Source organism: Mirounga leonina, unplaced genomic scaffold (assembly GCF_011800145.1).
Source record: "Mirounga leonina isolate KUSES-001 unplaced genomic scaffold, KU_Mleo_1.0 Mir_176, whole genome shotgun sequence".
Taxonomy (NCBI): domain Eukaryota; kingdom Metazoa; phylum Chordata; class Mammalia; order Carnivora; family Phocidae; genus Mirounga; species Mirounga leonina.
The window spans coordinates 2681819-2707093 of NW_023270454.1; the positions used below are offsets into that span (position 1 = coordinate 2681819).

A 25275-nucleotide genomic window follows, 5' to 3' on the forward strand; every position below is an offset into this window, starting at 1 on the left:
CAAAAAATATGCCAGAGTTCATCCCTATGGAGGAGAAGAGAAGGAATAGCAGATGCCCTTCCTTTGCCTAATGTGGGAGGACTGAGGCACAGGGCCAGGAAGCCACTTAGCTGCTCAGGGCAGATCTCTGAGTGTGACATTCAAATGCCAGACGCCCAGTACTAGATAAAGATCCTTCTCCAGAAATTGAGAGTTCAGGTGTATGTGTTCTGGGATCCCTGGCTTCCTTTTTCCCACTTGAGAAATAAAACAGTTCTCTGCTCACTTACAATAAAAAGCCACTTAAGGGCTCTTTCCATTCGTCCTTTTTCTTGGTGACAGAGGTCGGTTTTCAGGGTGACCCGTATTTCTGTATGAACAGCCACCTTCTTTCTCCCGCTCCATGTGAAGAGCCACATCTATTGGGAGTCTTCTTGGCTAATCATCCCATAGTATGGTGGGCATGGACGGATCTCTGTTGACATGGGTGCCACCTGGGGAGAATTCACAGAACAAAAGGTGGCAGGCTTGAGCGGGGGTGGGGATGGGGCATACTGCTGACCAGGATCAGATAGCTAGGATAAACAGACCAGTTATATAACTGTGTTTACTATGGCTCAGGTGACTCTGAGAAGGCAGAGGCAGCCCCCTGACAGAAGGCAGTGCCAGCGACGGGGAAAGAGTCACAGGGAGGGAGGTCCCTGTTAGATAAGGGAGTCACCAGAGCAGAGAGAGTACATTGGGATGAAAAGAATCTCTTTGTTGTTGACAACAGCCAGGTCACCTCGGACAGCCTCTCCCTAAACCATGCCAGCTGTCTGCGGGGTTAGGCCAGCAGCAAGTAGAACTGAGGCTGGAGGGAGGGGTTGAGAAATCAGATACCTGGTTCTTGGCTACATCCCTGGACTTTGCTACTTCCCCTCCCCCCTTTTCGGAGGAAGGAGTCTTCTCCCTAAATATGTGCAGAAAGGGAGGAATCGGTCGAGATTCCTTATGCTCTATGCTCCTACCAGTCTCTCATCCTCTTTGCTATGAGGCCTGATGGCCACCAGGGAACATGCAGGGATCCTGTTATAGCTCGTCCTTGGTCCGAGCACATGGCCTAAGACTCAGAAGGAGAGTGATTTCCACTGGTACCAGGGCAGAGCAGGTTCTGACCTGAGAAAGGTGATAAGCCCAGCAGAGCCTGGGCCTAAGTAGGCAGAAGTCAGAGCAGCTCAGGAGAAAGGTTTAGGTCTCCAGTGGGGCCTACCCACCTCCTCCTACAAAGCTGTTTACTGGACTCCCTATTCCCATAGAGATGAAACTGGTAGCCAGTCCCTAGCTCCTCACCCCTGAGTGCTACCTCCCTTTGTGAGAAACAGGAAGTAAGGACCTTTGTCAGCTCAGCTATACCCTCTACATTAAATTTTTTTTTTTTAAGATTTTATTTATTTATTTGACAGAGAGATAGCGAGAACAGGAACACAAGCAGGGGGAGTGGGAGAGGGAGAAGCAGGCTTCCCGCCGAGCAGGGAGCCCGATGTGGGACTCGATCCCAGGACCCTGGGATCATGACCTGAGCCGAAGGCAGACGCTTAACGACTGAGCGGGGCGCCCTACATTAAATATTTATCTTGGAGTCCAGGTCAGAGCCCTAGAGAATAAGAGACGCTCGCTGCTGGTGAGAGAGGGTATGGCCAAGATTCCTGGAATTGGAAGATCTTCAGCTTCACCATCTTTGGAGAGCAAGGATGAACATGAAAGAGATGTGGCCCTTCTTAGTCGCAAGGATTCTGACAGGTGGGAAAAAAAAACTGGTGACAAGGAAATGGGCATATATTTTATCCCTGAGGGAGGGAGGAGGATGGTGCTGAGGGTGGGTAGGTAAGTATCCAAGCTTTAGGGGTAGGACAGTGCACTGCTGCCTGTCCTCAAGAAGTCCCAGAATGCCTACACTCCTTTCTGCAGCTGTCTTCTGTGGGTCGGGGCTACCCATCCTATCCTTCAGCTTTCCTGCAGAATTAGAGATTCTTGGAAGGGGCTTTAAAGGTGACCTCATTCAGCTCCCTTCTCAATGCAGTCTTTACTTTTAGAGAGATGCCCAATGATCAGTAGGCTTGGAACCCCTGTAATCCTCCTTGAAGTTCTTCCTTAGAAACCTTGGATCTGCTTCCAAGTATGCACCCAAGGGTCCCATTTCTGCTAGTGCAGCCATTCTGTTTCCACATGGCAGCCCTGCAGAGAGGGGACGGTAGCCAGCATGCCTGTCTCTCTCAAGCTTCTAAAGATGCCTCCTTCCTCTTCCACATGTGATATTGTTTCAAGCTGGTTCACCACACGGGGAGAGCTCTTTTAACTGAATTGAGAAAAGATAAAGCTAATAGCATCAATAATGGTGGAATTAAAAAAATTTTTTTTCATCTTTTCTCCATTCCCTTCCTTCTCCACTTTTGAGTTGAATGATGTGATTAGAAAACACCCTAAAGTGCATGGTGGTCTCAGGACACCAGTCTTACACCCAACAGGCATGTAATAAATGTTTTCATATTTTTATAATTTATCTTTGATCACTCCCCAAATGGATGTGAAATTGCCAGATAACTACTTGCTATTGGTTGGTTTGGGGCTTGGGTCCCAGAACCAAGCCAAGGGGTAAGAAGTACTCCAGTTTTTCCTTTACCAGTAAACATTCGTTAAGCACCTTCACATTCTATAACCTGCTCTGTGCACACAGAGGCTTGGAGGAGAAGGGAAAGACGGGATGGCCAGAGGGGTTGGGAGCCAATGGGCGCAGCCTCTTGAGACTGGTGTCAGAGCAGCAGGAACAGCGGAAAAGCAGCAAGATCAAAACAAACACGGTGTATGGGAACACCAAGACCTTGGTAACCCCATCCCCGCCAAAGGGACCCCGCCCTCATCCTCTTCAGGGGCGCGGCACGCCCAGGGGGCCGCTCCCTAAGGCCGATTTCCTCCCCGGGCTGCCCTCATCGGTGCTTGCACGTGTGTGAGCATCCGCCCATTTGCCGGTGCACGCGCATCTGTGTGCGTGTGTTTGTTTGCACACGCCCGGACGCGCGCTTACGAAAGCACAAAATCTCCCCAAGTGGGGAAGGAGGCGGCGGGACCTTAACTTGGTCCTCTGAGCCACTCTACTTGTTGGGGCGCCCTTATCTCGGCCCCAGCCTGTCTGCATCTCGGTCCCGTCTGCGAGGCTGCCGGTCCGGTTATCAGTTGCTGGCTTGACCCGGGATCTTTAATCATTCCTGCCCTCTGTCCTGGCTCCGCCATGCAGGGCTCCCTTCCCACACGCTGGAAATGTCGCTGGAAACTCTGAGTGGCGCTCGCCACCCCCCCCCCAACACACGCACCCCCCGCCCGGACGCCAGCCCTGCGGTGGGGGCCGGGGAAGGCAGCTGGGAAACCAGAGCGAGCTCCCCAGGGACCCTCGGCGGCCCCTCCCGGCGCCGCCCGCGGCCGGCCCGGCCCCCTCGGCAGGGGGCCACTTCGTCCCCGCGGCGCGGCCCGACGGAGGGCACTCGCACGCCCCAGCTGGCCGGCCCGAGCCCCCGCCCCACAGGCTGGAGAGGGAGTCGTCGGCCCCTCCACCCTACCCGCGCGGCCCACAGCGCAGATTGGAAGGAGACAAACTGCGCCGCCCGCCCGCGCGCCTCTCGCGGTCCTCCCTCCCTGCGCGTGCCCTCCGCCCCGTCGATCTCCCTCTTCCTCCTCGGGCGCCCTGCCTCGCGGAGCCCGTCCTGACCCGGTCACGAGGGCGAGCGGCACAGCCCGGACTTCTCCCTGCCCTACCTTCTCGAGGGCCCGCCGCGGCCGCACCAGGCAGGAGCCGGGCAGAGATGCTCCTGCCCTCCCCGGCGTCCTCAGTCGGTGCCACCTGCTCGCTGGGGAAGGTAGGTGCCGGGAAGGGGAGGGGGCGGAGAGGAGGCGGGGGCCCGAGGGTGAGGAGGGACCCGTGCCCAACCCGAAGGGAAGGCAGAGTGCCCCTCCCCTGGGGGTCCTCGTCCCCATCTCCAGGGTAGAAAGAGGTGAAGTCCCCTCTCAATCTGGAAAAGGCGAAATTCGAGAAAACCTGTCTTTGTCCACGTGGGTTTGTAACTGGAAAATACCTGGAAAAGCTCCTAGGGCCAAGCCCCCAAGGTCATGGCCATACTTGGAGGTGGAAAGGAGTCTGCCAGCTACAAACAGTTGAGCGACTTTCACATCTTCCAGCCCTTTGGGCAAAGGACTGCCAGAATTCTGGGAGGACCCCAGAGATTTCCTGGCACCTCTCTGTCCTCGGCCAGATGCAGGACCAATGCCTCCATGCCCCCATCTCTCTATGAGAAGTGGCTTTTAGTTTCTCCTGGCACAGCCACTGAGAGAAAAAGTGAGCCCACTCTTCCCCACGCACCCCTGTCTGTCTCTGGAGGTTGCCTGCCACAGGCAGCAGTTGGGGAGGGGCAAGCTAGGCCACCAAGGATCAGTAACCCCTGAAAATTGGATGGTATGGGGGAACATCCTGTCCTCCCCAAACTCCTAGAGGGCAGTTCTCATTGAGCAGCGAAGGGTGTGTCTGGAGGAGAGGGAAGGAGGCCGGGGTCAGCTGATGGTTGGGACTGCTGATGCTGACCTTGCAACTTGGCTTCACGCAGTCAGCTGGGAAGGGAGGGGTTGCTGCTAGGAACCAGCCTGCCTCCGGCCTCTGGATCTCCTGCTCTCCTCTGCCTCAATTTCCCCCTCAAGGGGAGGGAAAACAGCGGGAACTGGGGTGTGTCCGCATGTTTTGCTTTTGGTCGGAGTCCTAATTGGATCCAGCTGGTGAGCAGCCCCTCCTCCAGCCCCAGCCCTCCCCCCCCCCCCCCCCCCCCCCACAGCCAGGGATGAGCATGGAAAAGCTATGTCCCCAGTAGGTCTTTCAAATGTCAGAAGAAATCCCCACTCAGAACAGAGACAGGGACCTGTCACCAGCCTTGTCTGTAGCCTCCAGCCCTTGTGGCCTGAGCAGGAACTGGGTACAGAAGTAATCACAGTCCCCTATTGTAACTTCACCCCCTCTAGTCTCTACAGTTCTTGTGCTGCTCATATGAACCCCCATTGCATACCCCCCACTACCATTCAGTTGACATCCCTCTGTACCCACAACTCCCAAGCTGCTCACATACCTCCCAGCCCTGTGGTACCTCCCACAAGTCACATTCACAGCACTGTACTCCCATTCCACCACACACAAACACAGCACTTCACCAGGCCCTTTGGGCCTTCTCGTGAGCCCCCAAACCCCACAGGCACACGCAAGCCTAACTCTAAACACAAACGCCAGAATGGGTCCGGCCCCAGCAGTGGAGGTTGGCTCAGCTCTGGTCCAGTCCAGCTGCACAGGTGGGGAGGCTGAGTTCTGCACCACAGCCTGCAGGGTTGAAAAGCCCTGTTGGACAGCCTGACCACCTCCATCTCCTGGGTGCCTGGAGTAACCTTTGCATGGGAGAGAAGAACCAGGCCAGCCAGTCAGGCATGGTGCTGCCAGGAAGACCCACTGTTCAAAAACGCCCTCTGGAGGATAGGAGCACCTGGCTGGCTCAGCCAGTAGAGTGTGCGACTCTTAATCTTGGGGTTGTGAGTTTAAGCCCCATTGGGTGTAGAGATTACTTTAAAAAAAATCTTAAAAAACAAAACCAGCCTGGAGGTATAAAAGAAAGTGGTGTGTGGGGGTGGGGGACACTCAGCACCACGTCTCCATGAGCAAGTCCCACTTGGCTCCTATCCACTGTTTTGCTTTCCATCCCACCCCTCACTGGCCCCCTGAGTCCTCTGAGGCTTCAGTCCCAGGGAAGAAGGCCAAAGAAGGGAGCTGATACTCCTTTGAGCTCAGAAGGAGTGGTTCCTCCTGCCTGGAAATGCCCCCACACTCTCCCCCTCCCATAACCTTGGCCTTGCTGGGCAGTAGGCGGGGGGCCTTGCTGTTGTTCTGGGCCTCTCCCTCAGCCCAAGTAAGGCCTTGTGCCTGCTGGCAAGCAGATGCTCACGGAGGGACTGGAGGAGGCAGAGGCGCCTGGAACAAAGTCCTGAATGCCCAGGCCCTCCTGAGCCAGCTGCCCCAGTCCCCTCTGCCTTCCCTCTGGGGGAGCAGGCCACACTGTGCAGTGAGTAGGCCTGTGTGCCCAAGGCTTTGTCCAGCAGGCCCACTCCCCGCCAGCCGCCCTCCTCCTCCTCACTAGCCTCCCCTCCCCCACGCCCACCCCGAGCTCCTGCCCAGGCCTAACAAGCAGCCCTTTGTGCCTCTGGGGGCCGCCTGGGCAGCCCTCAGGCCAGGGCCCACAGAGGCCTGTTTCCTGGGTCCTTGAGCTCCCACACCGCTGCCCCCTCCCCGCCCCCAAGGTTGAGCCCAGAGGGCACAGGCGGCCTAGCCCAGCAGGGCTTCCCCTTCCTCCTTCCTTCCGCACAGAGGACACACAGACGAGCAGCTGGCACAGCCGGAGCCCCCCAACCTTGACCCAAGCATGCAGGCCCCACCCTGCAACCTCGCGGCTGGGCTCAGCCTGGACCACCTCCTCCCCGGCAATCTCCGGGCCCACAGAGGGTCGTCCTCCCGGGGGGCACGGGTGAGTGAGACAGTGAGGAGAGGGTTCCTGTGGGCCCGGGGTGGACGGGGACCTCCAAGGACAGGTGAGGGAGCAGGAGGATTAAAGGAATGGAGGGAAGGGGCAGAAGACAGCTCCAGAGAGCCTCACTGGCTAGCAGCAAAGGGGTCGGGAGGGCCCTCCAGCCCTCACCGTGGGGGAAACTGAGTCTGCGCTTGCCACCCTTCTGCGGAACCTTCGGGCCTGAGCTGCAGCTCCTGGCCCCTCCCCACAGGTGCCTGTGATCCGGAATGGTGGCTCCAATACCCTTAATTTCCAGTTTCATGACCCTGCGCCCAGGACCGTGTGCAATGGGTACATCCCCCAGAGGAGAGATGCTTCCCGGCACCCAGGTAGGTCTGCTCAGGAAAACCTGCTCCAGGAGCCCCATGTCGGGGGTGGGGGGATTAGAGCCTCCTGAGCCCTGCCATCTGGCACCACCCTGTGATGGGCAGGAGGGGCATGGAGGGCTCTCAAGGTCCCGGGCCTCTGAGCTCATCTAGCTGCCCTTCTCTGTGTGAACACTGATGGCCTGTGAGTGTGAAATCTGCTGAGGGAGAGAGCAGGCTGACACATCCCTTCCCTGCCAGGGGAAGGAAATGTGCAGGGGACACAGCCTTGGGAGGCACGGGGACCTCTAGCAGGTTGGGGAATAGCTTGGACTGGGGATGGAAGGGTGGAGGAATGTGAGCATATGTTGGCTGCAGAAAGAGCAGGGGCCAAACCCCACAAGTCTGTACTCACCAGCCAAGCAGAAGTTTGGAGAGGCAGCTCTGAGAGCCCGTCAGCCCCTGGGCTCCCACAAGTCATCCCAGCTTGGGCCATGGAGTCCAGAAGATCCCAGGACCTCCTGGGTGCAGGTCAACCCCTGGGACCCCTTTCCTGAGGAGGCAGACATCCTTTATTGAGCATCTCACTGAGGCAGGCCCTGTGTCAAGTAGTTTATTCATTTAACAAATAATTGTTGAGCCCTTAGAACATGTGGGACACTGAAAAGACACACTATAAGCCTTCTCTCATTTAATCCCTTGATGTCCTAGAAAGATAAGGTACAATTATCAAACTCTTCCCAGCGAGGAACCGGAGTCTCAGAGATGTTCAGTCATAGAGTCCGAGCTGAGATTCAACCCTGGTCCTTCCAGCCCCAACGCTCTTATGCTGCAACTCTGGTGACTTGGGGGCTGAAGGTTCTGGGGAAGTTGAGGACACAGTCACCATGTCTGGTGAATGAGTTTCTATCCCTCTTCAAGAGCCTTGTGACTGTGTGTCAGACACTGTGCTAGGCATGGTCATACACACCAGATCTCTCTGGATGTTTGCCATGATTACCCTCGTTTTACAGAAGTGGAAACAGAGGCACCAAGAGGTTGCTTGCTGTGCCCCAGGTCACATGGCCAGTAGGTGGTAGAGCTGGTGTCTGAATTCTTTGTCCCCCCTTCAAGCCCAGTGTCTTTTCTGCCACACCCTGCTGCCTTCCCAGCTAGGATTGTCCCCAGCATTCTCTGCAAGTAATGATTCCCAGCCCTCATTCTGAAGGCTTTTAGGACAGCCCTCAGAAAGGATAGGGCAGACACGGGCACAGATTTCTCAAAACAAAATCCATTTTCATTTACTTTAACTAAAAAATAAACAAAGGCCTCTGGTCCTGCAGGGAATGGGGAAGGCTGTAGAGTCTGTCTCATCAAGTCAAACAAACAAGATGTTGAAACTTTTGAACCCACGGGATCAATGTTCTGAAGAGCTAAGAGACAAGTCCAGGTGGGGCCCCTGCCCATTGCTAATGCTCTGCTGCTCATTCCCTACAGACCCTGCTTGGTATCAGACCTGGCCCAGTCCTGGCAGCCAGCCCTCGGGGAGCCAGAAGACCCCTGCCTCCCAGCATCCCCAGAACTGGTCAGCCACATGGACCAAAGACAGCAAGCGTCGGGACAAGCGCTGGGTCAAATATGAGGGAATCGGGCCTGTGGATGAGAGCGGCATGCCTATTGCCCCCCGATCTGTGAGTCCAGGGCTGGGGGCCACTGATGATGGGGCCCAGGGACCTCATGCTGAGCTCCACTTCTGTGAATTAAAGTGGGAGCAACGAAGAATGCACCCAAACCATTTCAGACTAAAGCAGCGGTTCCACCATGATGGGTGGAACCACATAAATTACAGGCGCTCTTGTGGTCTGAGTTGCACAAGTGGTCTGTTGGGGGAAAGGGAGATCTAGAATGCTCCCCCAGGTTCTCAGAGGTGCAGAGCCCCTGCTGTAAGGGCTGCCCCGGGGAAGGGACCCCCTCTGTTCATAGCCCCAGGGCCTGGCACAGCCACTAAGTGAATGACTGGGCTGAATGAGCCGGCAGAGTCCTGAGTGAGATGCCTTCACACTGTGGCAGGCTTGGAAGGATCCAGAGCCCAGGCTCTGAGGGCCCTGCCCTTCTTCCAGCCGCCTGCCTTCAGTTCTGCATCTGAAAGTGAAGTAGGTAACCTACCTCCCAGGGCTGTTTTCAGTCTCAGCTGTGAAATGCCATTCTACCCCTATATTATTGCATTTATTTGTCATTACATAGAAATACATGTTTGTTGTAGAAACATCAGAGATATAGGAAAGCAAAGAGAAAAAACAGAAATCACCTCAAATCTTACAGCCTCGGGATAGATCATCACTGAGGGAGATCCTTCTCTACACCTTATTCATATGTAATGTGCCATATGAAGTTACTTTATTAGACCTATCACAACAGCCCGCCCACTTCAAGGGTGGTCAGAGAAAGGACTCAGCAAGGAAAAACTTCTGTGGCTTCCTATTAAGAAGGTGGCCTGACTTTGTCTTTTCTGATCCCAGAGTGTTGATAGCCCCAGGGACTGGTACCGGAGAATGTTCCAGCAAATTCACCGGAAAATGCCAGGTGAGACACCCTTCTAGGGCCCTCTATCTGCTGAGTGGGCTCCAGCCCCTGGGGCTGGGGTACGGAGGGGCAGAAAAGGGAACTTAGCCACTCTGGGAGGTCTTCTCCACCCACCCCAGGCTCTGTGGTGGGTCCTCCCTAAAACAGGCCAAAGGGGAGGAGTCTCCAAACTCTTTTCTGTCCTTGGGAGGACAATGACGAGACACTGTCCCTCGTCTCCTCTGACAGTACTGGGAAGCCATGCAGTCACTCATTTGTTCAATCAGTCCCCTGACCATCTATTGAGCACTTACTGTGTGCTGAGCACTATTCTAGGTGCTGAAGATGAAACGGAATAAAAAAGAATGTCACTTCCCCAGTGAAGCTTAAGACAGAAGGAGAATAAACAGATACATATTTAATATGGCAGATGGTCGTAAGGGCAAGGGAGAAAAAGGAAAGGTCAGTGCCCAGTGCAGACTGGTGAGGGAAGGCCCTGATAGGTGGCATTTGAGCGGAGAGCTGAGGGAGGGAAGGAGCCAGCCCTACAGAGCCAGGGGAGGAGCCTGGCAGCAGGGGGAGCAGCAGAGACCCAGGGGCAGAAGCAGACCTGGCCGGTTCTGGAGCAGCAAGGAGAGGCTGGACTGGAGTGATAGGGGCATTGGTGGGAGACGGAGTCAGAGTGACAGGATCTGGTCACGGAGGGCCTTTGGGGCCCTGATCAGGGCTTTGGCTTTTACTGTGCAAGAGCTGAGGAGCCAAGGGGAGGTTCTGAGCACGGAAGAGTGACATGCTCTGAAGGCTCACTCTGGCTGCCAGCTTGGGTGGGAGATGAGGCAGTGAAGGACACAGCAGACCACTTAGAGGGCCTGGCTTTCATCCAGGCTAGAGGCCGACAGTGTCTCAGACCAGAGCAGTAGTAGTGGGCCTGGTGGGATTCTGGAGACAGTCATGAGAATTGGCTGATAGAGTGGATGTGGCATGAATAAAAGAAGTCAAGGATGACTTGAAACCTGAGCAAGTCAAAGGATGTTGCTTCCAAAATCAGGGAGGACTGAGGGAGTTACGGTCTAAGAGGCATTCAGTTTTCGATGAGGTCCATCTGGTTGGAGATGTCAAGTAGGCAGTTAATATGCAAGTCTGTAGTTCAGGGGTGAGGCTTAAGCTGCAGATGGAAATACCTGGGATTCACTCAAAAAGATTTTGATTGAAAGCTCCCCAACTAATTCTAATGTGAATCCCTGCAATAGATGGGTTTTTTTAAGCCAGAAGACTAGACAGGATCACCTGGGTAGATAGACAGAGGCCCAAGCACTAAGCCCTGAGGCACTTGGATGTGTAGAGGTTTGAGAGATGAGCAGAAGTCAGCCAAACAGACTAAGAAGGTACAGCAGAGAGGAGAACCAGAGTTGTCTTCCTGAAGCGACATGAAAAAGGAATTTCAAGGAGGAATGAGCCACTGTGACATGTTGCTGATGGGTCAAGTATTTTGATTTGGTAACATGGAGGTCACTGGCGTCTTTCTTAAGCGTGATTGGGGCAGTCGTGGTGAGGCTGAAAATTTACTTACGGGAAAGGGGAATTGGAGACAGTGAATTTGTTATGGCCAACTCTTTGCCGCAAAGGAAAACAAAACAATGCCGGAGCTGGAGGACGGTATGGGATCTGGAGAGAGGCATTTTGGTCTGGATTTAAGACAGGTGCTGTTGTGGCACGTGTGCATGCCAAGGGGATCAAGTGGGTTGGCGGGTCAGTAGCTTTTCCTAGGAGGCCCCGGAAAGTCATGAGCGCCATGAGGAGTGGATCTGGGCAGAGGGCGAAGGACCAGCATTGAGAAGAGGGTGCAGAAAGGGAAAGAGGGAGAAGGAGAAGTGGAATTTCCCTAACCTGACTTGGTGAGGGCCGGTTTACAAAGGTCAGGGGAAGGGTGTGTGTGGGAACGCAGGGAGGGAGGAGCAGGAGGGTTTGGGCAAGTCCACTGCCTGGGTTGGCTCACTCAGACCCTAAGTCTGCCAGAGGCATTTCAAACCCTCCAGAGAACTGCCCTCCTAATTCCTTCCCTCCCTCGGGACATTCTTCAGGCCCTGACTCAGCCCCTTGTCCCCTGCCCTAGGCAGGAGGACGGCTGGGAGCCGCTGAGGCAGCCTCCCGGGGCTCGCCATCCTCGCTTGCTGCCCCACCCCTGATCTGGTCCTTTCTGCTCCCGCAGACCTGCAGCTGGACTGGACCTTTGAGGAATCACCCAAAGGTGAGGGGGGCGGGTGGCCCGCCCCAGCTCAGTGCCTGCATTTGCCCATCTTGTAAGCCAGGCCTGGCTTTGAGGCTCCCCAGTTGGCTTAGTTCAACCTGAGAAGTTTGTGTAGCCCATTTCCGGTGAGCTCCAAATTCCCTGGGAGGTGGCAGTGAAGAGCCTCGGCTTCACTGTCCAGCGGGTGTCCTTGCCCTGGCTGTGATTTCTCTGGGCTTCTCTATCCTCGTCTGTAAAATGGGGACACTACCTACCCCAGAGTTGTGAAGATTTAGTGAGGAGTGTAAAGCTTTTGGTGCAAAGCCCCCATAGCGTGGTCCAGGGCACCCCCAACCCTGTTCCCACAGCCACGCAAGAGCATGTGTGGGAGTGGGTGCCAGAATCTTCAGTGCTCACCCAGTACCCTCAAGCTGGGCTCTCACCTCCCCTGGCCTGTCTTCTCCCACCTTCAGTGGCTTCCTCCTGTGCCGCCTCTACAGACTCCAGGCATCCAGGGCCCCAGCAAAGACCGGTTGCCAGGCCAGGCCAGGCCTCTTCTCTGAGTGGGTGAGTCCTCCTGGGAAAGGGGCCCAAGGGCTGCAGAGGGAAACTGGCTTCGTGGCGGGGACTGGCGCCCCCTGGTGGCCACAGCCAGTACAGCCTCTCCCCCCACCCCATCTCGCAGCTCTGCTCCTTCTTAGGGTCCCCACCATTCCAGATACTCTCTCTCTCCCTGCCAGGGCCAAAGGGGAGTGGTGGGCAGGGGTGGACTTTGCACCCATTCCTGGTCAGGAATGCTTGCGTTGCTTTTGTGGTTGGCGCAGGAACTCATCACGCCAAAGATCCACAGGTCATAATGGGGTGAAGAGTGGGGTGGCCCGTGGCTAGGTGTGGACCTGTGGCCATTCACTCCAAAGCCTGAGAGAAAACAAGGGGTGCAGAGGATCCTAACTTTCCTCCCAAGAGGATCCGACTTTCCTCACACTTCCACCTAAGTGAAGGATGGATCCCTTTGCTCTGCACAAACCACACAAGCCCAGCCCAGGCTGCCGGGGCCCTGAGGGGGCTCAACCAGAACTTGAGAATCAGCAGCTTTGCCTCAAAGTGAAATCAATGAGTTTCTTATTCCTTTACAGGAAGGTATTAACCTCAAGAACGTGGCCATACCTGGCCTGTGGCTCTTGGCATCATTAATAAGATAGAGGCTAAGAGCTCAAGAGTTGAACGCAGAGTTCGGATTTAAGCTGGTGCACTTCCATGCGACCTTGGGCAACTTAACCAGTCTCAGCTCTCTGCTGAGCGGGGACCACACCGTGGTTGTGAGGGTTTGGGCACATAGCAAGTCTCTACGTGTTATTATTTTTTAAAGATTTTATTTATTTTTTTGAGAGAGAGACACAGAGAGGGAGTACGAGCATGAGTGGGGAGAGGAGCAGTGGGAGAGGAGCAGAGGCAGAAGGAGAAGCAGACTCTCCGCTGGGCAGGGAGCCTGACATGGGGCTCCATCCTGGGACTCCAGGATCATGACCTGAGCCGAAGGCAGACATTTAACCAACTGAGCCACCCAGGTGCCCCTCCACGAACATTATTAATATACGGGCTCAACTATGACTAGAGCTTCCCTAAATTAGGAATGATGTATTCTATTCTCATTGTCAGTGGTATTGCTAATATTTTTATTTCTAAAATAGAGAATAGAGTCATAGTTACAGCCAATAAATCCTGACCCTCCGGTCAGACATTCCATCATTTGATAATCTTGGTACAGTGGTGGAAACATTCAGACTCAACAGTCTGGAACACTTAGGCCAGCCAAGAAAGGAGCCTTGGAGGGGAACGAAGGCAAACGTGAGAGTGTGGAGCCTTGGTAGCTGGAGTGGTTTCACAGATGACATCACTGAATGCAGCACCCCCAGGGAACTGGGGCGCAGGGAGCAAAAATAGCTTGCCCAGGGCTCCCGAGTCAGGGCTGCAGGCCCTTTGCCCTACCCGGGATTCTCCTCGGACTAGGATGTAGACCCACCCACACCCTTGGGCATGTGTGCAAGACCACTCCACTGAGACAACCTGGAAGACCAGCTTCCTCAAAGCTGCACAAACATACATAGCCACAGCCGTGGGGCCAGACTGAACACGCACGTAGGGTATTTCACTAAGGCCAGTAGGAAGGGACTGGCCACTCATGGAGCAGATGCACGTGTTAGGCCTTCTCCTGGGCATCTCACATATGTTCCCTCACCGGAGCTTCACCGCACCCTCACGAAGGTGGGACTCCTCATATTATAGGTATTGAATCTGAGGCTCTGAGAACTCAGTAACTTGCCAAAAGACCCCAGCTAAGTGATGAAGCTGGCACTTGAACTCCGAGCACATAACTCCACTGTGCAACACTGTTTTCACAGGCTGGAGCCAGTAGCAGGGGGCAGGGGGTCGTGGTAGCATGTGCAGGGCTGTGTTCTCACTTATGCCTTAGTCTCCCTAAAAGGAAACTGAAGAGATGTCCTCCCCTTTCTTTAGAAGACGCTGGGACCCCTCTGAAGAGTTTCCTAGAAGCACCTTCAACTGTAATCCTGGAGCATCCTCCCTACACCAGACCCCAAATCAGGTACCCTTCCCAGCATCCTCCCCTCACTGCCCCTGGCACTGTGCTCTTTGGCCAGGCCCCTCTGCTGAAGAGTAGGATAATGCCCTTTCGGTTTGGAGCCTGTCCTGTGCAGCCAGGAGAGCCCAGAATCCTTAGGAAGGCACTGGCAGGCAGAGGGGTGAGGCAGTGGCCTACAAGCCTGCTTTTGGAGCCTGAAGAGTGTCCTGGTACCCCTCTGCTCAAGCTGATGCCCACCTACTTCCATGCAGGTGCCCAGACGCCAAGAGAAAGCAGACAATGTCTGGACGGAAGATTCTTGGAACCAGTTCCTGCAAGAACTAGAGACTGGACAGAAGGTGAGTGTCCTGCTAGCCCTCTGAGAGTGCACATACTCCTTGGTTAGTGCATTTTGGAATCCTCCCCCTCTGACTCACCCTTCCCACCCTTAGCCCAAGAAACCGCTAGTGGATGACCCTGTTGAGAAGCCCTCCCAGCCCATTGAGGTGAGTGCTGCAGGATATGTTGGAGGGGGAGGGAGATAGCTATGCTCGGGGACAAATGAGGGAGACTTCTGGGTGGTTGTTGGCCCCAGTGACCATGGGCGGAGGCCAGAGACCCAAAGCTCTGACTCTCTCCAGTCCCATACAGTTTACCTCTGTATCCCCAGCACCTGGGACAGTGCCTGGCATACAATACGCACTCAAATATGTGTTGAATACATGTCTATTGACCAAAGTGGGAGCAGAGAAGGGAGTGGTCAGTGTGGACTTGTATTCTTGGAGGTGGAGCTGGGAGGGCTTGGCCAGGCAGAGAGAGAGAGAGCACGTGCTCAGTGTGGAGGAGTGCAGAGACAAAGGCTGGAGGGACAGTGGAAGGGAAAGCAGGTGGGGTACAGGCTGTGGAAAGCCATAGAAGACTTGATGAGAGAGGAAGTGGGGAGCTTTATGGGCTCTCCAACAGCAAAGTAACAGGACAAAAGGCACTATCAGGAAGTACTAAGGTACTATCATGGGAATAGGGATGGGTGAGCTGGACCGATGAGAGGGCCAGTGAGAAGCTGTGGAAGGGCGGTCCTGACACCCTGAGACACAGCTCTGGGCAGGCCCACAGGCAGGGAGCCTGTCCTGGCCCTGTGCCCTGAGCCTGCCCTTTACCCAAGCACAGTGTGCTTTGCTTTGTCCTGATGCCCACTAAGTTTCTCACATCTGACCTTCGATCAGTGCTCCCCCACTGTGCCCTCCACCGCCCCCCTCCCCACTGCCCAAGTCTCTCCCCATAATCCTCCCCCAGGTCTTGCTGGAGAGAGAGCTGGCCAAGCTGAGTGCAGAGCTGGACAAGGACCTTCGGGCAATTGAGACCCGGCAGCCGTCCCACAAGGTACCGGCCTCCCAGTCCCCTCCTGGGTGACTCTGGGACCCGGAGTCCCCCCGCACAGCAGCGGAGCGTGGGTGGGAGGGGCAGGCAGAGCAGAGGTGTCGCCTCCAGCCGCACTCGGCACGACCTTGGACGGACTTCATCCCTGACTGCTGTCTTCCTTTACAAAATGCAGGGCGTTGACTTTTCCAAATGACCCCTAAGAACCCTTCCAGGCCGATTCCACGTCAGCCTGACGTCCGGGTGCCAAGGGCTCCCCCCCCCCCCCCCCCCCCCCCCCCCGCTCCTCGGCTCCTCCTGGGCTCCCTGCCCGCCCGCCTGTGCGGGCGACTCTAGGACCCCGCGTCCCTCCTACCCCTCCCCACCCCGCCTGCCCTTCCAAGCCGCAAACTTTTCCGGAGGCGGCGGCGCCGGCTGCCACGGGGACCCCGCGTCCCTGACCGCGCCCCGTCTCCCCTCACAGAGCTCCCAAGTGCCCCGACGGTCCCGGGAGCCGCGGCCCCCCGCGCGGTGAGTGGCCAGGCCGGGCGCGGGGGACGTGGCGCGGGGCGGCGGCGGCCTCGCAGGGAGGGGGCGAGCCCCGCGGAGGGCGCGGGAGGAGGGGCCTGGAGGCCGGCGAGTGGCCGCGGAGGGCAACTGTCCCCGCCCGAGGATTGGGTGGCCCCGGCCGGCGGCCTCGCGCTTCCCACGCGCCCTCCCGCCTCCCGCGGCCCCAGGCCGCACCCTTTCCCGGCGGCGACTGCTGGGGAAGTAGGACATCCTGTTGAGAGCCCGGGACGTGGGAGACGCCTTGGGAGGAGGCGGCGGGAGACGGGGAGACTTTCGGGCGGCAGGGGTGAGTGGCGTAGGGTGTGAGGCCTCAGACAGGTGGCTCACACACTGTGTCCCCGCGCAGTCCGGCCCCCGCCTGGAGCTCCAGTTCCCCGAATGCACTTTACCGGGGTTCCTCCCGGCCCCTGAGCCCCCACAGAATGGCGGATGGAGCAAGCCCCTTCCTAGGTCGTAGGGACTTTGTCTACCCTTCCTCGGCTCCAGGTAAGGACCAGATCCTGCTCTTTTTCTTATCCAGAGGCCCGCCACCGTGCAACCGAATATGCTGGTGCCCCGTGCGGCTGGGGTGGGGCTGGGGTGGGAGGAGGACGGTCACAGAGCCCCCTCTTAACACTGGCCCTGTGCTGGGGTGGGGGGGAGCAGAACCCCATCCGAACACCCCGCCCCAGACATGGCCTTCCCAAGCTGAGGTAGCGCTTTTTCACAGACCCTAATGCCTCTGAACGAGGGGGCAGCCCAGCCAGGAAGGAAGAGAAGAAGGTAAGGAGGGGTGGGAGCACTAGGGTAGGGTGCATGGGGATCTGGGGTGGTTCTCGTGATGGCTGTTCTAGACCTGCCACCTGTTTGACTAAGGTGACTCCCTCTGTCCTCTCCCCCTGCCCAGAGGAAGGCTGCCAGACTCAAGTTTGACTTCCAGGCGCAGTCCCCCAAGTAAGTGCCCTTCTCTCCAACCCCCACCCCCAAATGTCTGTGCACCCTATGGGAGGAGAGGGAGGACAGGGCTGCTACAGCCTCCCGCAGAGGGTGGAGGAGACTCTGGGTGCACTAGACAGGGTCTGAAGGGAAGGAGGATTGGGAGGACCTCACCTTGCTGGATATCCTTGCTCTGGCCTGCAGGGAGCTGACTCTGAAGAAGGGTGATATTGTCTACATCCACAAGGAGGTGGACAAGAACTGGCTAGAGGGGGAGCACCATGGCCGGCTAGGCATCTTCCCTGCTAATTATGTGGAGGTAAGCAGAGGAGCAAGCAGGAGCCCAGCTGGGAGGGTGCATGGGTTTGCAGAGACTTAGAGTGCATACCCCTTTATCCCTGCACGGCCCCTCTGTGGAGCTGATTGCTCCTCCACATCTTACAGGCTTCCTGGTAGGTAAAACTGTGAACTCCAGGGGGCAGGGGCCAAGTCAGCCTCATTCATGCCCTCGGCCCCCCGCACGGTTGGGCCCAGTGCTTTGCCTGCACTCAGGACATGTTTCTTAAATGAGCGCCAAAGGTGGAGCCCAGCCCATGGAGAACCACATGACCCCGCTTCTGCACCAGAGGCCACCAGCCCAGACTGTCACCATTCAGCATCCGTCTCTCTCACGCTGTCTTTGGGAAGGATCCTGGGGGCAACTGCCAAGAGCAGGAAGTGTGTGACAGCTTACAAATCACACATACATTCATCACTTCCTTTGTGTGTATTACCTCCCTTGTTCCTCTCATTAACCTGAGAAGTGACCAGTCATCCCCATTTTACAAATGTGTTTGCTAAGGTTTGGAGACAAGTGGTTAAGTACAAGACCCAGAAGTGTCTGGCTGGCTCAGTCGGTAGAGCTTGCTACTCCTGATCTTGGGGTTGTGAGTTCGAGCCTCGCAATGGGGGTAGAGTTAACTTAAAAATATGGTATCAGCATTTAATGATATAAATTTCCCTCTAAGCACTGCTTTACCTACACCCCATAGATTTGGATTTTTTTTTCATTCAACTCTATTTTCTTATTTCCTTTGTGACTTCCTCTTTGACCCATGGATTGGGTTGTTGTTTAATTCGGGCTCTCAATTTGACAAGCATCAGTAGGCCTCCCCTACCTTCAGAACAGTCACTCTGATTCTGAAATTCCACAAAGTATAGCCAGTATTCCATCGTATCAGTAATTTACATCTTAGTATGAACTAGTTTACTAGCTTCTTGATTTTTTTATGAGTAGGATGAAGCAAAGAGAATATGGGGATTCTGGGCACTGGGTGGGGTAGAAGGGAGGGGAAAGAGGGATACTTGGTTCTCAGCAGTGGTAAAATGTTAGATCCCCACTTTCAGATCAGATTACCAGGTGTGTGCTGCTTTTTGGAATTCCTCATTTACTTCTGGGCTCCAATTTAAGCTGTCTCTTAGGACTGGCTTCCATCTTGGCTCTGACATTGCCTACTCCACACGTCTAGGGGAAATTCTTCCTCCGGTAGCCTTCTGCGACTAACCACCCCTTGGCTCTGCTCACCCCAGCCACCCTCCAAGCTTGTGTCTGGTGTCCACATCCTCACTGGCTTTGGGGGCAGATCACGCCCATACCATCGTCTCTTTGTTACCCTCCCAGGAGCCCCAGGTCTGTGCCCGGTTGATGCCTGGGCTGAGTCTTTCTCATGACCTTTCTTCCTATAGGTGCTACCTGCAGATGAGATCCCGAAGCCCATCAAGCCCCCAACCTACCAGGTGCTGGAGTATGGAGAAGCTGTGGCCCAGTACAATTTCAAGGGAGATCTGGAGGTGGAGCTGTCCTTCCGCAAGGTTCGGCCCTGCAGGAAGGGGGGGGGGGCGCGGGGCGTGTGAAGACATAGGTAAATATGTGTAGCGTCAAGTGTACCCATCTTCACCCAGTATTTGAAATTTTTCCTCATCTCTTTGGATATGTTTCCCTTCATTTAGCCCATTTTTTAAAAAGTTTGAAACTAGAGTAGTTGCATTTGTTTTTTTCAGTTGCAGGTTGGTAGGCTGTGAGGATCACAGTCAGCATTTTTAGAAGAGCAGAATGGAAATGTTAGAATGTCTTGCATATAGAAAGGGTATTTGGTCAAACTTTTAAGCAGTTACATATATACCCATGGACATGTGCGTGTACAGGCTTGTTATTAGGACATATTTTTTGCTATAGACCGTGGTCAAGGTAAGTTTGAGAAATGTCCTAGAAAGCAGGGAACTGATCTCCCTTTCGTTGTTTTTTGGGACAGAGGCCATGCATGCCCCTTGTGAATGTCCTCCGGAAGAGCTGGCCCCAAGGAGAGAGAGGGAAAGGCTGGGTGGAAAGAGGTGGGGGGCAGGAGAGGGCTGGAGACCACCCTCCCCAGGGCCGCCTCACCTCATGTCAGCAAGCATGTTGGCTGGAGGACACATTGGCCGCCCTCGGAGAGTTCGTGTTTTGATGCACTGGTGATGGATCACCCAGCGAGGAGGCAGGGACAGGACCATATCGTGGCAGTGGTGGCTCATGCCTGTCCAGTGCTTCCTACCAGTCTGCCACTGATCTCCTTTGCTCCTCACAGCAACAGGATTGTTATCCCCACTAAACACCTGAAGAAACTAGGCTCAGAGAGGCAAAGTAACTGGTCCAGGGCTGAACAACTTGGAACTGGCAGAGCGCAATTTGTTAATAGCCACCAGAACTCTAGGGACCAGAACTCTGGGGAGAGGATAATGTGAAGTCCAAGGAGTAGGTGTCGGGTAGGCTTCCCAAAGAGGCCGGCCTTGATCCACACCCAGTGAGGCACGTTGTGGGAAGAGCCCCAACTTCTGGGCTCCCTCAGGCAGCCTGGCCTCGGCTCCTGACTCTACCATTGCCTTGTGATGTGACTGTGACTTCCTGCTCACCTGCTCAGAGCTGGCTCGCTTGCGCAAGGCGCCAGGTCTACATGAGACAGCCCCCCGGGCCTCCCGAGGGCCTTGCAGATGCTCATGGCCTTCTGCACCCCCAGGGGGAGCGCATCTGCCTGATCCGCAAGGTGAATGAGAACTGGTACGAGGGGCGCATCTCAGGCACGGGGCGCCAGGGCATCTTCCCCGCCAGCTATGTGCAGGTGTACCGCGAGCCCCGGCTCCGTATCTGTGACGACGGTCCCCAGCTCCCTGCGTCTCCCCGCCTGACCACTGCCCGGCTGGCTCATCACTCCAGCTCCCCGTTAACGCCGCACAGCCCAGTGGATCCCACCGACTGGGGGAACCGGACCTCCCCCCGCCGCACCGGCTTCTCCTTCCCCACTCAGGAGCCCAGAACCCAGACCCAGGTAAGGTGACCTGCCTCAGACTGGAGAGCTGATCCCTGCTCCTCACACTATTTCCTACGTTCCTTTGGTGGATTTGCACTTTGGAATCCTTCCTGGTGTGCCCCAGGACAGAGCAGTGGGAGAGCAGGGCAGAGCCACCCTAGCCTTGTGGCCCTCACATCCATGAAGTTGGTTTTGGCCCTTGAGCTGCAGTTACAGCTGGGAGAGGCATGGGGCAGCCAGCCAGCTCTAGGTGTGACCCCAAAGACAGCGCAGGCCTCCTGACCCTATAGACTCCACTCTCGTGATCTGCCTATATCAATTTCTGGGACACAGTCATGAGGGAGTCAGAAGTCTGCCATTCACCTGCTGTGTGACCTTGGGCAGATGACTTACCCTCTCTGGATTGGGTTTTCTCAGCTGTGGAATGGGGTAGTTTGAACTAAAAGTTTGTAGTAGCTGATGGGTAAAAGACTTCATTGGTCCTCATACTGAGGTAGGCCGTAAACAAGGGCCTTCTCTCTTGTGCTCTTCCATTCTCTCAGCAAACCAATGTGAGCCGGCACGGCTAGTGCACGGACGCCTCCCATCCCCTCCCATGTGCTGGCCGTTAGAATCAGCCTCCTACCCTCCCTGGGCCTCAGCTTCCGAGCACCTGTGAAGTGAAATGATCAAACAGACCTCTTTGTGTCAGGGGGTTTGAGAGGATAAGATGGGGACAGGATGAGAAATGCTGCTCCAGGGAAGGTGGGGGGGGGGGGCCGTGGCACTCTCCTCCCTCCCTCATGCTTTTGTGTGCCTGCCTTTCCTCCTGTGGACCCCCAGAGCACCCCTGGGTCAGCTCTGTCCCATCCTGGAGGCTCCAGCCGTCCCCTGGACCTGGGGATGCCCCCCAGCACCACTCAGATACACTGGACTCCGTGAGTACCATCTGGGGATGCTTGGTCAGGGGTGGCATGTTGCTTGGCAGGCAATACTGAGCACACTGACGCCCCCGTAGCCTGCCCCTTCCCCCCTAAGATGGATTTGGAAAACTCCTACCTCTGGCACTTAGGGATGATTTGGTGGGGGGCCACTTGTCTGTGATGGGCCTGACCTGTCCCAGCCAGCCCTATAGCCTTAAAGCAAGCCTCCCACTCTCTGTCCCTTGGCCTCAGCCTCCTCTCTGGGTTTCCAGCCCTGAGGTCAGTGAGTGTATGTGTGAAGTGTGCGAACTGGTAGAACAGACTTGAAGGCAGTGGGAGCTCCGAGGAGGAGGTGTTGGGGTGGGTAGGGCTCCGAGCACAGGGAGCAGGCCGGGGAAAGAATGCATTGAAGCCAGACGGAGTCACCTTTCTTGGAGCTGGGCCAGGGGATAATGGGGTCATCTGGAAAATTGAGGGGATGTAGCAACACTTGGGTTAGACTCTCTGGGCCTGACCGGAGGCAGGGGCCAGGCTCCAGTGGTTGCCATGATGCTGTCTCCCACAGGTATCGGGCCATGTACCAGTACAGGCCCCAAAACGAGGATGAGCTGGAGCTGCGGGAGGGGGACCGGGTGGATGTCATGCAGCAGTGTGATGACGGCTGGTTCGTGGGTATGTGGGCCTGGTGGGTGGGCTGCGGGGTCGGCCAGAGGCGCCTGGTGGGTGGGCTGCGGGGTGGGCTGGAAGGGGCCTGTGGGTGGGCTGTGGGGCAGACCGGAAGGGGGCTGTGGGTGGGCTGCGGGGCAGACCAGAAGGGGGCTATCTGTGAGTACCCCAGCGGGATAGCTGGGGGCAGACCAGAGGGAGTATCTTAGGGTGCTGGGGGCCAAGTCAGAAGGGGACATCTTGGGGGTTGCCGGGGAGGTTTGGGTGGGCTGCCACGGCCTGCCAATGCTGGTTCAGCCAAGATTCATGTCTGATAGACGAGGCCAGGGTCATTGATGAGGTCGGTATAGACTCGGGGCAGCAGGTTTCCCGACCCTCACACCCCTGCTCCTTCCCACCACACACTTGTCTCTGGAGCAGTTTTGGGGGGAGGGGCCTGTCTCCTGAGACACTAAGTTCCTGATGGAAAGGACCAAGTCTCACTCACACCCATGCATCACCCACCCCCACCCCCAGTTAGCCGCTGGCTCCCCAGTCCACAGGGCTGGCCCTAGGGCAGCTCAGGCAAAGGACTAAAGCAGGAAGCCTCAAGTTGGCCTTGGCCTGGTTCAAGGTGACCAACCCAGCAGGCTTCACATGGCCTTTTTCCTCTGAGTGGGCAGGGCCATATAGGCCTCCGCTCCAGGGGAAGGGGCCATCCTCAAAGAGTAATGAGCAGCCAGAAGCCCTTCCCACTGCAGAGCTTAAAGGGTGGCAAGGCTGCTTGGGCAGAGGGGGCCCTAACGGCAGTCTCTTGACCTGGCAACCCATCCTTTCTCATCTGAATCCTAGCACGTCATTGCTGACCAAGTTTTAGACACACCAGTGATTATGGAGTGCTAACTTGTTAACGGTTCTTGCCTTGGAGGGGTGGGCTTGGGGGCACATTCTCATTTTACTCTGTACACCTCTGCATTTGAATTTTTTTTTTTTTACCACTCACAAAGTTTTGCAAATATAGACAAGAAGAAAAAGCACCACTTTTGTGGTATTAAAACCACAAGTGCTTTTAGAGGAAAGGTTTAGAAAGTTCAATGTCTTAGTCACACTAGCACATTTCTTTATTTTTTATTATTTTTTAAAGATTTTATTTACTTATTTGACAGAGAGACAGCACAAGCAGGGGGAGCTGCAGAGGGAGAGGGAGAAGCAGACTCCCTGCTGAGCAGGAAGTCCTATGTGGGGCTTGGTCCTAGGACCCTGGGATCATGACCTGAGCCAAGGCAGACGCTTAACCAACTGAGCCACCCAGGTGCCCCCACATTTCTTTTTTTTAAAGATTTTATTTATTCATTTGACAGAGAGAGTACAAGCAGGGGGAGGGGCAGGCAGAGGGAGAGGGCGAAGCAGACTCCCGACTGAGCAGGGAGCCTGAGGCAGATGCTTAACCAACTGGGCCACCCAGGCGTCACCACACCAGCACATTTCAAGTGCTAAGTAGCTACATGTGGCTAGTGGTTATCACTTCAGATAGTGCAGGCAGGGAAGGCTTCCTGGAGGAAGTGGGGGAGCTAGCCCTTAAGGGGCAGGTGAGGCAACCCAGGCAGTGGGACAGTATCGGCAAGGCCTGGGGGCAGGGTGAGCATGGGCTGCTCATCAGGAAGTCAGGATGCCAGCCTGCCAGGAAGGGAAGGTTCAGGACTTTAATTTCATTTTACATTCCTGTATCTTCTAGCATTCTCTCTTCTCCACTCCAGAACACGGGTTTCTTTGGGGTTGTAGCAGACCAGAGGACAGGATTTTACTCCCGCCTCTACCCCTAAGCAACAGAGTACTTTTGGGGAATTCACTTGGCCTTCTCTTTAGGCCTTGCCTGCCTGTCCCATGTCTAAATTGAAGGTGAGACCAGTGAGTTTCCTCCACATTTAAGTTCTGGATTCAACCTCCGGCTTCCTTGCTTTCCTGAGGAAGGTGGGGTAATTCAGTGCTGTGTGCCAAGTTATAGGGGACCCAAATTCCCAAGTCCTTGAATTAGGAAGTGTAGCTTTGCCCCTCTTCCCACTAGGGGGCAGAAGTGAGTAAAACAAATCCTCCGTCCCTGGGACAGGGACTCCACCTGCAGTTCCGGGCACTGCCAGTAGGGGGAAGGTCCCTCACCCCCACATTCCTACTCAAGAAGTCTGGGGAATGCCTTTTATATGCCTTTTCTCTTTTTTTCTTTCAGGTGTCTCCCGAAGGACCCAGAAATTTGGGACATTCCCTGGAAATTACGTAGCTCCGGTGTGAGTGGTCTCCGTGGCAACTCAGAGCCCAGCCAGGATGGGGTGGGGAGCAGTAGCACTTATGGGGAGAGGATCCCCCCCATCCTCCTTCCCCAAGACCTGAGCTGCTGGCATCTGCAGACAACCCCAGCAGCCGTTCTTCGGAGCCCCCCTCAAAGCCCCCTGGACTGCTTCCCACCCACAGCTCACAAGCATTCCTCCAGCAGCCTTTTTATTTCCTCCCCTACCCCACTCCCCAAATATAGAGGTCTGCTTTGAAGTGGAGACTGTTTCCAGGCCTTATTGAGACCAGACCCTGGAGCCCCACCCCCACCCCCACCTCGCCTGGCTATGGCGTTTCCTCTAACAGGGACCGGCTCCCTGCTTTACCCCCATGGGGTTCCTCTACCAAGGACCAGCTTCCTAACCTAACAGAGACCAAAGGCCTCCTCTGCCTGGAGCGGATTCGTCCCCTTTCACTCCAGCTTGCCCACTGCCCCCTTTGCCTTCCTGCTTCCAGCTGGGTTTGGGAGTGAGGTGGGAGAGGGACACAGTAACCCCTTAGTGCCCAAGGCCTGGCAAGAGGTCTTGCTCGAAGGCCCCCCCTTCCCCAAGGCTGCCAAGCCCTGGGCTGTGTGTGTGACCGTGCTGCTGTAAGGCCCAGGAAGGGCTGGGCCTCAGAGGACTGGCCTACTCCAGGTGTTCCCCAGGGAGCCTCCCCTCCTGCCTCCCCAGCTCCTCCAACCCCCAAGTCCCCTCTGGAAGAGATTGTAAAATAAACCTGGACACCAGGGACCTTGCCAGTCCTTTTCCTTCCGGGCAGAAGGCTCCTCCTGCTTAGGACTGTGGAATTCTCTCTGCAGTTGGCTGTGCTGGGAACCAGGTGGGCCATGAGGCTGTGTGTGAAAGGGGAGGGTGGAAAAGTACCATCCTTGTCTGCAGATCTCAGCCCTCAGGTCGCAGGCAGAATGGGGCAGCCCCCGGGAGAGGCAGCGCCAAGAGAGACAACGTCACAGGGCCCAGGGCAAGCCTGACCGTGGGGAGAAACCA

The 25275-nt window shown here is 55.9% G+C and overlaps 1 protein-coding gene across 4 annotated transcripts; it reads left to right on the forward strand.

Annotated features, from left to right (window-relative positions):
- The first annotated feature begins 1511 nt into the window (after window positions 1-1511).
- On the forward strand, window positions 1512-25020 carry SORBS3 (sorbin and SH3 domain containing 3). 4 transcript variants are annotated; one of them, XM_035022533.1, is made up of 21 exons: window positions 1512-1761; window positions 6401-6557; window positions 6811-6928; window positions 8381-8574; window positions 9403-9466; window positions 11655-11693; window positions 12146-12239; window positions 14190-14277; window positions 14526-14612; window positions 14706-14759; window positions 15547-15633; window positions 16094-16140; window positions 16526-16665; window positions 16889-16941; window positions 17066-17112; window positions 17299-17413; window positions 18820-18945; window positions 20127-20435; window positions 21240-21334; window positions 21885-21991; window positions 24189-25020. In XM_035022533.1, the coding sequence occupies exons 1-21, from the start codon at window positions 1655-1657 to the stop codon at window positions 24248-24250; spliced, it is 2190 nt and encodes a 729-aa protein (XP_034878424.1). In that variant the 5' UTR covers window positions 1512-1654; the 3' UTR covers window positions 24251-25020. The 4 variants fall into 4 exon arrangements, with proteins under 4 accessions (XP_034878424.1, XP_034878425.1, XP_034878426.1 ...); XM_035022534.1 differs by having other exon boundaries at window positions 12173-12239; XM_035022535.1 differs by having other exon boundaries at window positions 6856-6928.
- The last annotated feature ends 255 nt before the right edge of the window (window positions 25021-25275 follow it).

What these genes read in the sequence shown, in the direction of transcription:
- SORBS3 (XM_035022533.1), top strand. Translation starts at nt 1,655, where the DNA reads ATGGCCAAGATTCCTGGAATTGGAAGATCTTCAGCTTCACCATCTTTG. An exon ending in TCCCTGCTAATTATGTGGAG is followed by an intron (nt 17,414 to 18,819) that starts GTAAGCAGAGGA and finishes TTCTTCCTATAG; the next exon opens with GTGCTACCTGCAGATGAGAT. An exon ending in TGGAGCTGTCCTTCCGCAAG is followed by an intron (nt 18,946 to 20,126) that starts GTTCGGCCCTGC and finishes CTGCACCCCCAG; the next exon opens with GGGGAGCGCATCTGCCTGAT.